This window comes from Protopterus annectens, chromosome 4.part1 (genome assembly GCF_019279795.1).
Source record: "Protopterus annectens isolate FY-2018-M chromosome 4.part1, PAN1.0, whole genome shotgun sequence".
NCBI classification, from domain to species: Eukaryota; Metazoa; Chordata; order Ceratodontiformes; family Protopteridae; genus Protopterus; species Protopterus annectens.
In genome coordinates, this window is record NC_056734.1 from 833,732,002 (window position 1) to 833,743,407 (window position 11,406).

The following is an 11,406-nucleotide window of genomic DNA, read 5'->3' on the forward strand; positions in this document are numbered from 1 at the left end:
TCAAGATGTTGACGTTACAACAGCTTTTACCTCTGCTGGGCAAAGATCATTGGATGGTAACTTTAGATCTCAAGGAAGCTTACCTTCATGTGCCTATAAGACTAAGTTGCAGGAAGTATCTGCGTTTTCGAGCTGGAAATTCTCATTATCAGTTCTCTGCATTGCCCTTTGGCTTATCTATTGCGCCCAGAGTATTCACAAAGGTTCTGGCTCCAGTGATAGCTTACTTCAGGCTGAAAGGAATTCAAATCTATCCTTACTTGGACGACTGCCTGATTCTGGCTCAAGAAAAGGAAGACCTTCTACAGCATCTGGAATATGTCATAGCAGTGCTAAGATGCCTAGGGTATTCTGTGAAAGAAATAAAGTCCAGTCTAGTACCCTCTCAAGACATGTGCTTTCTGGGTGTGAGACTGAATACAGCAGCCCAGATGGCCTTTTTAACCCCGGACAAACAAAAGAATCTTTCCAGTTACTTCCATCAACTATCTCTTCAGTCCGGGCTGACTGCAAGGACAGTCCTTCAAGCCTTAGGGTTCATGGCATCTTGTATTCTGGTGCTTCCCAATGCCAAACTGCATATGAGGAAGCTGCAATGGTATCTCAAAATGTGTGGACACAGCACTGCCAGGATTTGGACACTGTCATTCAAATAATACCTTGCATTCAAAAAGAATTTTTGTGGTGGGCTCAGGAATGTCACCTAAACAAGGGACTCTCTGTGACCCGACCAGAGGCGAGTCAGATTTTAACGACAGATGCCTCGGACATTGCTTGGGAGCTCATCTAAATGGAAAGTGGATACAAGACAAGTGGCCTGCCAGACTACAGCATCTACATATCAATATGAAGGAGATGTTAGCAGTTCAGTTTGCATTAATGGCTTTCAAGGAGTTACTTCTTCCTGGGCAGGTGTTGATTCTAACAGACAACACAACTGTCATGTGGTACATCAACAAACAAGGGGAACACATTCTTATCCTCTATGCAGGCAAGCAATGATTTTATGGGAGACTGCTCAGCTTGCAACTAACTCTTCAAGCAAGGTTTCTGCGGAGCACAGAACTCCTTAGCAGATGTGTTAAGCAGGCAAATCATGGATCCCCAAGTGGAAACTGGATCTTCATGTATTTCAGAAATTGACAGTGTCATGGGGAACTCCAGACATAGATCTGTTCGCTTCTCCACTAAACCACCAGCTGCCAAAGTTTTGCACAAAGGGGTTTCATCACACAGCTTGGAAAGTGGACGCTCTTTCTTTCAGTTGGAAAAATCTTCATGTGTATGCCTTTCCTCCTCTCCTCTTCTCCCAAAGGTGCTCCTAAAGATCAGACAAGACAAGCCAAGGATGATTTTAATAGCTCCAGATTGGCCTCGGCAACACTGGTACCCACTTCTAAGGAGTCTGGTAAGGAAGCCTCCATGGCCTTTACCATTGATTCCACACCTGTTATCTCAGAGGACGGTCACCTGCTCAATGTCAAGCTTCAATCTCTTCATCTAACAGCCTGGCATATTCTGTTTTGAAACACAGCAGGTCTCAACTTCCTCAACAAGTTTTAAATGTGATTATGGAAGCCAGAAGACCTAGTACAAGGAAAGTGTATGAAAAATGGAAGAGATTTTTATTTTGGAGTGCAGCAAAGAATTTGGAGATTTCTGAGCCTAATTTGAGTGTGGCTCTTCAATATCTTACTGAGTTATTGGACAAAGGTTTGTCCTTCTCTTCCATTAAAATTCATGCTGCAGCAATTTCAGCTCACTATGATTGTGACCCACCATTGTTTTCACATCCTTTGTTCAAGCAGTTTCTTAGAGGGGCAAAGAATATAAGACCCCACGTAGAGCTCCTACTCCTGCTTGGGATCTCAATTTTGTGTTGGAAAAACTTACTCTACAACCTTTTGAGCCTGCGGCTACTGCTGAGTTAAAATACTTGTCATGGAAGACTGCTTTTTTGTTGGCCATTACTTCTGCAAGAAGGGTTTCTGAGTTGCAGGCCCTTATGGCAGTAGAGCCCTTTTTGATTTTCCATAAGGATAGAGTATCATTACGTACTAATCCTTCCTTTATGCCTAAGGTGGTTTCTAGTGTGGCTTTAAACCAAACTATTCATTTGCCTACTTTCTATGCAGATCCCCAAAACAAGGGAGAAAAGATTTTGCACACTTTAGATGTACATAGGCAGTTACGTTATTATTTAAGCAGGACTAAGGATTTCAGGCAGTCTCAGCAGTTGTTTGTTTCTTTTGCCTTGACTTCTCAGGGCAAGCCTGTGTCTAAGCAAACTATTTCTAAGTGGATTGGGTTTTGCATTTCATTTTGTTATTCCCATCATGGCAAGGAGATTCCGCTGGGATTAGGCCTCATTCCACAAGGGCTACTGCCACTTCAACAGCATTTCTCAGGGGTGGCAACTAAGGATATTTTGGAGGCAGCTACTTGGAGTTCAGTACATACTTTCTCTAAGCATTACCACCTTCCTCTCTACTCTAAATCTAGGGCTGGTTTTGCCACAGCTATTTTGCAAGGCATGTTGACAGCTCCTGCTTCCTTATGATTTGCCAGCCTCCCTTACCTCTGCTTTGGGATTCTACCCAATGGTTAGGACTGCAGCAATGTGGAATGAAGAACATAGTACAGTTTTGTACCTACCATAAATGTAGATGTTCGAGGATCCACATTGCTGCAGTCAACTCCCTCCTTCCCTCTGTGTTTAGGGGTTGTGGTGTGGGTTAGGCTATATTCTTGTGCATTTGTATATATTGTATATATGTTTGGTGCAGGGTTTTTGTTGGTGTTTTGGTTTGGGCCTTGTCTTTTTAGGGCCTTCTGACATCTGGGGCAAGAAAAGACTGAGGATATGACGTCGGTCATGCGCATTAGTACCCTGACGTCCTGACGTCAGTCTAATGCGCCTTGACCAACGTCAGCCATATACTTTGGTATTCGGGCCGACTGGACAGCGGACTACCCAATGGTTAGGACTGCAGCAATGTGGATCCTCGAACATCTACATTTATGGTAGGTACAAAACTGTACTTTACGTTCCTGTTCATGTGTATAGCACATTTTAATATACATATGTTTGTGTGTGTTTGGTATACAATTTGGACTGTCAGGTTTCTTTACGGTTGTTATATAGCCACAACTGCCCTGCTGTGTACTATCACTACCACTGTGGGACTGCTGGTGACCATACCCATGGGGCTAGACGTGTGTATTGGCGGCGCACTGACATGATGCGCTTCACTTCCACTGGGTATAACTTCTGACAGTGCAGTACATTACGGACACACGATTTTAAATATCATTTGTTCCATGGATGGAAACTTATATTATGTTGCATGCATTTCTGTTTGGTTCTCCATTTTGTGTGGCCGGGAACTGTCTTGCATGCTTTGCATACGTTTCATTATCCACAGACACTGAGAGGTGCGATTACTATTGCAGGCAGGCTATAATATTCAGCAGTTTAGGTTGCTCATCGCCAGCCGACATTGACATGCCTCCGGGCGCAGCTTAGTAATGCCCCATGCACTCGCGCACGTGTCCTATGCACGTGGATGTGGTAGCGGCGCACCTTCATTAATATGCATATGGTGCTACTACACCATTTATATGCTGCACGGCCGGTGCAGGCCTTACACCGGCCTTGCGCCGAGCTTCATGAATCCGGGGGTATGTTATTTTAAGCAATGCAGTCTATTACAGTTCTCATCCATAAACAGTTTACTTAGCTTGGCTTAGCTCAAATTTTTAATGTTTTTTTTTTTTCAAATCGGTTTATTCTATTAATGAATACCAAAAATTACAAAGAAAATTAACTCGTGGTTGAGAAACAATACAAATATTATGGCAAACAACTAAATACATATTGATTTTCTTTAGAATTTAATACTTTCAAACATTAAATTGAATATTTCTGTTTAAAAAAGTACTATAATTAATTGCAAACTTTAAAGGACACCTGTGCTTAGATAATGTGGCACAATATAAATTACAGGTGTGACACAGCTCACATAGTCTGCAAAGATACCCTACTGAAATACAGTATTCTTATATAAAGCATAAAATATAAAATATATTTTACAATGAACCAATACAAAACTTCCAAATGACATCACGTATATGGACTAATTTAATACTTCCAGCAGGAGAAACCTGAATTCATATCATGGAATTCTGTATAATTTCTTATCTCAAAACAGTTGTTCTGAAATTTAAAAACTGCCACTGTGGGTAGCAGCAACAGTATTAATGACCATGGTATCTGATTCTTTTGAATATTAGGAAATCTTAAAAGAGTGGCTTTCTGTAAGGAGTAGTGCAGAGCTCTCCATTTCTTTACCTGAGAATCAAGGACACATAAAAAATCGGGGCAATTCAGGAGTATTACTCAAATTCAATTAAAAGTTAATAGAACCAAAGATTTTCTTACAGAGTGCATTTTCTGAACAATAAGATGTATCAAAGTCTAATGCCTGGCATTATTGTCTGATTGTAATCCTCACTGCTTTACCGATAAAACATTTTACAAGGGTTGTTGTTGTTGTCTTTCGGCTTGTCACGGTTAGGGGTCGCTAATGACTGGCAGTAGATTTTCACGAACGCCGAGGTGCCAGCTTCACGTTCAACCTTCAACGAAAGTATGCCCATTTACGCATGTCTTTCGAACGCCTACCCAACCATGGGGAGGACATGCAGACTCCACATAGAAGGCACTCCCCGCACACCAGCCGAGAATCAAACGGGAGAACCTCTTGCTGTGAGGCAACAATGCTACCGCTGCACCACCACAGGCGTACTACAGGACAAAAAAAAAAATGAGGCAAAATCTAAGGCATTCTGCAAATTCAGGGACAGTTGAGTGGTATTAAGTGGTGGCTTATCATTTATTTTAAACTAATTTATTTCTAAACAAGTTAATGCCATGTTCTGATTATTTTTTTCTCAAGTTAAATTATAAAGGGACAGAAAAAAAAATTCTTATATTACTCATATATTCTTGCATTATCATATATTTGTTTAAATTTTTTATGCATTACAATACTGTTTAGTATTAATTCTACAATGTTAGTGAGTCTTTTTGTGTTCTGAAACTTTATTATTTTGTCCATATATTTAGTAATCAAACATAAACCATTATTTTACTGTTTTTTTTCATATTATAGCAGATATTTTGTTTAATTTAAAATGTGTATTTTCCAAGTTTATGTGTAATGTGCTAAGTTTTACTATAAAAAACTGATTAACTAACTGTTATGTTATGCAGTTTAATGCAATAACGTGACACAGTATTTTCTTATTTTCACCAAAAAGGGCAAATAGAGTCTGGTCTGCTTGCATCATTAATGTTAATTATTTTGTTTTTCCTACAGTGCCTTTAAAGAGAAGCCCTGGCTGCAACAGTTGGAAGTGGCAAGATGTCTGGCTAGAAAGACAGTTTTGAAACCCATGTCCTAAAAAGAGTAGACTATCCAAGGTCCAGTTCAAATGCAATGGCATCACACACAGGAGAGGTATATCTCTGCCATAAGGAAAACACCTCAAAGAAAAAAAAAGAAGTCATTTTACAGAAAATGTACTGTTTGTTCCTTCTTATGATACAGACACAGATTATTCAAAATAAATTCAGCAATGTTTAATTCTGGCCCAATGGACTTACCTTCTGGCAGTATCTACCTTCAGTTATTCATAATCTATGACACTATTTGTTTGGTCACCATGCAATTGTTTGGTGCAGAATTTGAAAAATGTTGCCTTCGATTAACTTGTTTGGATAGCTCTGCTAGAATGGATGCTTTTGTTAATGTATATAGATGCAGTCCTTGATATTAAAGAACATATTCATCAGAGCTCTTTGTTAGTAGTGAAGCAGTGCTAAGTCGCTGTTTTATTACTGATCAAACATCATATCAATATAAGAAGTGTACAGTGACACATCTGCACCAGGATGCAAATCTAAGTCCTATAAGGAACCTTGCTGACGCAACCAGAAAAATGAACCAAACTGCAGGATCAGGAAGAGAAGTGTAAGAAGTGGCAGACATGAACAGTATCAGTACTTGTCATGGGAGCAGGAAACAAACATTAATCCAGCAAAGGAAAGCAATCCAAGCATGCACTACAAAATAGAATGACTTGTAATGGACAAGAATAATTTGCTGTCTTGTGTTTGGACAGCCACCAGATACATCTCAGATTTCACTCTCATTGTCTTTGTAAGATCAAGAAACTGAGCCCAGTTTTTTATTTTATTTTATTTTATTTATTTACTACTTAGAATTTGTTAACTTGGGTAGATGACTGATCCAGGTGGGTCCATTTTAACTATCGCCCCGCAATACTGCAGAAAAATAAAATAGAAGGAACTTTATAGCAAGAAAGAGAACAGCATACAGTTGTTGTTCAGAGAGAACTTTCTGAACTCAGTGAGAGATTCTAAGCACCTTGATTCAGGTAGGGTTGATTCTATAATGCCAGGCCTTGTAGGAAAAGATATGTTCTCCAACAGTTTTTTTTATATGGAGGTCTGATTAGTCTGATAATTTTCTCCTGGGTACTTCTTAGGGAGTAAAGGTGCACAATAACCACTGCTTAGTATTTTGTGAATAAGAGCACCTAGAAGATAAGGTGACCTTTCTGTGACAGGAAGCCATCTTAGACTGTTAATGGTGAGATCTGCTGTCGGCAAGGAGGGCAAATCTGCAAATTTTATTTTCTGTTATCTGAAGTCTTTGGAAATGTTGTGCTAACTAAAAGGTTATTAGAGGAAGACCATATTCAGTTTAGGGAGACAAATATTTTTGGCTAGGGAAAATCTGGCTGAAGTAAGAAGTAAATGTGAGATTCTATGACCGAGTTTAAGTTTCGATAGTATTGTGTTAAATACTGTAGTAGTTAATCTGTCTATATGATTTGACAAAGTTAGGGACAGGAAGGGCCAAGCTTAAGTCCCAAGTATTTGGATGCAGAACTGAAAGAAGTTATGTTACTGTGGCTATTAGTTATGTTACTACAAAGTAGATGGAGCTGTTTGAGGGGTTATAAATAGCTTTTGTTGTTAATTAGAAGTTATGCACAGTTGCATAGCACAGAGAAAGACAGTTGTAGTTTGTTTTGGGGATCAGAAGAGTATTTTCTGTCTAATAGAAGGATGTCATCTGTATATAATATGATATCAAAGTATGAGAGGTCATCTATAAAATCATTAATAAATTATGAAAACAGAATGGGGCCCATAATTGGACCTTGTAGCATTCTGGTGTTTAATGTGACAAGTGATGATAAGAAGCTGTTAGTGTGGACTTGGAATGTTCAGTTTTCCAGGTAACTTTGGAACCAGTTGATAGTGGTGTGGTCAAAATGAAGTTTGTTCAGCTTCATAAGAAGAATATTGTGGTCAGCAGTTTCAAATGCCATGGTCATATCTACAAATATATACCAGCAGTGAAACAATCATCATTATTGTTATACAAAATTGAGTCAGTTGCAGTGAGCAAGGTAGTGGTGGTAGTGGAGGCATTTCTAAAACCATGTTGTTTGTCTGATAGTAAGTCATAGCTATTAATATATTTCATTATTTGTTTGTATAGGATTTTTCAAATATTTTTGTAAGTGGGCAGAGTGTGGAGATAGGTCTAAAGTCCTTGATAGTTTCGGAAGAGGGTATTTTAGGCAGGGGAATTATAATGAAGTGTTTTAAGGCTGTAGGCATTATTTCTGTTGTAAGGGAGAGATTATATATGAAGGCTAAGGGTTTGGCAATTTTATCTTCATTTCTTTTTAAGAAGGTGTGAGGTAACTGGGTGACTTTGAAGGATGATTTTTTAAAACATTTTCAGGAGTGTGATTTCTTTATTTTACTGACATCTTTCTAAAATGGAATGTTGCTGCATAGTCAGCTAACAGGTATAGCGGATATAAAAAGTGTACACACCCCTGTTAAAATGCCAGGTTTTTGTGATATAAAAAATGAGACCACAATAAATCATTTCAAAACTTTTCTCACCTTTAATGTGACCTATAACCTATACAATTCAATTGAAAAACAAACAAATCTGTTAAGGGAAAAAAATATAAAAAATAAAAAAACATACAATATGCTGGTTGCATGTGTGCACACCCTTAAACTAATACTTTGTTGTGTGCACACCCTTAAACTAATACTTTGCTGAAGCACCTTTTGGTTTAATTACAGCATTCAGTCTTCTTGGGTAGGAGTCTATCAGCATGGCACATCTTGACTTGGCAATATTTGCCCACTCTTCCTTGCAAAACTGCTCCAAATCTGTCAGCTTGCAAGGCCATCTCTTGTGCATAGCCCTCTTCAGGTCACCTCACAGATTTTCTACTGGATTTAGCTCTGGGTTCTGGCTGGGCCTTTTCAAAACTTTAATTTTCCTCTGGTGAAGCCATTCTTTTATCGATTTGGATGTATGTTTGGGGTCATTGTCGTGTTGAAAGGTGAAATTCCTCTTCATCTTCAGCCTGAAGGTTTTGGTCCAAAAGTGACTGGTATTTGGAACTGTTCATAATTCTCTCCACCTTGACTAAAGCCTCAGTTCCAGCTGAAGAAAAGAAACCCCAAAGCATGATACTGCCACCACAATGCTTCACCGTGGGGATGGTGTTCTTTTGGTGATGCAAAGTGTTGTTTTTTGTGCCAAACATACCTTTTGGAATTGTGGCCAAAAAGTTCAACCTTGGTCTTATCAGACCATAACAAATGTTCCCACATGCTTTTGAGAGACTTGATGTATTGTTTTGAACATTTTAGCTGGGCCTGGATTTTTTTCTGTGTAAGAAAAGGTTTCTGTGTTACAACCCTACCCCATAGACCAGACATATGGAGAATACAGGAGATTGTTGTCACATGTAGTACACAACCAGTACTTGCCAGAAATTCCTGCAGCTCCTTCAGTGTTGCTGTAGGTCTCTTGGCAGCCTCCTTGACCAGTTTTCATCTTGTCTTTTCATCAGTTTTGGAGAGACATCCAGTTTTTTGCAACGTCACTGTTGTCCCATATTTTCTCCACTTTTTGATGACTGTCTTCACTGTGTTCCATGGTATATCCAATGCTGTGGAAATTTTTTTGTAACCTTCTCCTGACTGATACCTTTCAACAATTAGATCCCTTTGATGCTTTGTAAGCTCTCTGTGAACCATGGCTTTTGCTGTAGCAAGCAACTGAGTAAATGTCAGGAAAATCCTACTATGACAGCTGAACTTTATTTGGGGTTAATCAGAGTCTCTTTAATTGATAGCAGGTGTGTACCCAAGAAGACTGAATGCTGTAATTAAAGCAAAAGGTGCTTCAAGAAAGTATTACTTTAAGGGAGTGCACACACAACAAGCTATTAGTTTAAGGGTGTGCACACTTATCCAACCAGCATATTGTACCTTTTTTATTTTTCCCCTAACAGCTTTGTTTTTCAATTGAATTCTTCAGTTTATAGGTCACATTAAAGATGGGAAAAGTTTTGAAATGATTTATTGTGGTCTCATTTTTTTATATCACAAATATCTGGCATTTTAACAGGGGTGTGTAAACTTTTTATATCCACTGAATAGTGTTAGCTGAGAGATATTTGGAGGGTTTTGTTAAGATGGAGTAGAGGGTTGAAAAGAATCAGAGATTTCTTTTATATTGGCAGAGTTGACATTTTTGTACTTTTCTTATAGGACATGCATGTTAACTAGGTTACCTCAGTAGGCTAGTGGCCTTCTTTTTTGAGGAGCCCTGAGATGGTATTTATGCTACTAGGGAAAATTTAGCCAGGGCGCTAGGTTGCTTCCCCTACTCTTTTGGATTGGCGCCATGGGATCTTTGATATACACTTGAGCTACTACAAATTCCAGCAGATGGGACTTCAATTTAACATCTTGTCTAAAGGACAGCACACTGAGGAGTGCAGCACCCCCAGTGCTACACTACAGTCAGCAATCTGGTAACCTGGAATGGGAATAGAACCCATAGAATTTTGATCTTCCAGCACCACAGGTGACTGTACTACTGGTTGATCCAATAATATGGTCTTACCATTCTTTTAGATCAAGCAGTATTGATAGCTTAACAGACACCCTACTTGCCTTTAATACTGAGAAGATCAGAAAGTGCTGGATTCTATCCCTACAACAGGTGCTTGGATTCATGTTACAGTACCTCATAGTGTAGTATGTTTGCTATGTGGTTGCTGCTGTACTGTTGAGGTGCCAACTTTCAGATCCAGTTTAAAATGAGGTAGCCCACATGGATGATATAAAGTGTATGGCACTTATCAGAAAAAAAGGAGTGGAATGTCCAATTGTTCTGGCCAACTTTCCCCTTGTATTAACAAAAAATCTCCTTGGTCTTCCCCGGAAGACGGGCCTGGTGGAAGCAATACTCTAAGTGGAAAGAATGATCAACAAAACAAAGAAACACATTTTTGGATGACTAAAATCTTCTGCTGGGTATTGCTTCACTTTTTCCACCACTGAGACAGTACTGTTGTCATAATTCTGTGTGTTTCAATGAATTTAATGCCACTGTGAACTTTCAGGTGCATAACCAGAAATCTTCAGTAAACTACATACTCAGTCTGTTCTTCAAAGGTTGACTGTCTCCCTTCCGTGGGTATTTATTTTTCGTTTGTTTCATCAGCGTGTTTACTATACTACATTTGATTCATAGCTTCATTTTTCTGAACAAGTCAAATGCTGATATCAATACTTAGACCCATTTTGCCTGCATTTAAATTAATTGCAGTGTCTAAGCCATTAACAGCCTGTTTCACGATAAATGTCATAAAGCAACCAAGCATCTCTGCTTTAATTAGCTGCTAGATAATCAGATTAATGCAGTCTATTAATACTTTAAATTGGATACAATTTAATTTTTGTCAATCATTCTGATTTGTCATTGATATCAAATGCAAACAAATCTAAAAAATAAGTTGACAGTCTAAGAAGCTAAACACCATTGTAAACCAATGAAAAAATACTGCTTTTCAAAGAGGGGTGCTGTTCCTCTGGTACCTTCTATGAAGGTGTTTTTGGTGCCATAAACTCTGCTTGAAATATATACTCCCTTTGATGTCACTACATATTAGAAGTGGGCAGAGTCTCCAGTTTTATAATTTCAGGCCAACACAATTTTGGCCCTCAAAATTATGGCCTGCGTGATATCATACCTAGTGCAAGAAAAAATAAGAATCACAGTAAAACAGAAGCTCATACAAAAAAAGTTACAACAATAAAAACAGACTCTGCAATGTACAGTGAAAAGTTTTAATACAAAACAAGAAAACAGCAAAGCTTTCTGGCTCACATAAAACCCTTCCTCAATGCAAAATACAATTGAACAATATAATTGCTCTTAATAGTCATTATAAAAACAGCACAGCCAATGTAGTGCATGG

General features: G+C 38.7%; 1 protein-coding gene across 2 annotated transcripts in view; it reads left to right on the forward strand.

Moving 5' to 3' along the window:
- Nucleotides 1-5,648, forward strand: part of ANKUB1 (ankyrin repeat and ubiquitin domain containing 1) — a 554,771-nt gene extending 549,123 nt beyond the window's left edge. For both annotated transcript variants that reach the window (XM_044070601.1, XM_044070600.1), the window contains one exon: nucleotides 5,382-5,648. In XM_044070601.1, the coding sequence (XP_043926536.1) occupies nucleotides 5,382-5,466 (85 nt within the window). In that variant the 3' untranslated portion in view covers nucleotides 5,467-5,648. The remainder of the gene's footprint in view (nucleotides 1-5,381) is intronic.
- The last annotated feature ends 5,758 nt before the right edge of the window (nucleotides 5,649-11,406 follow it).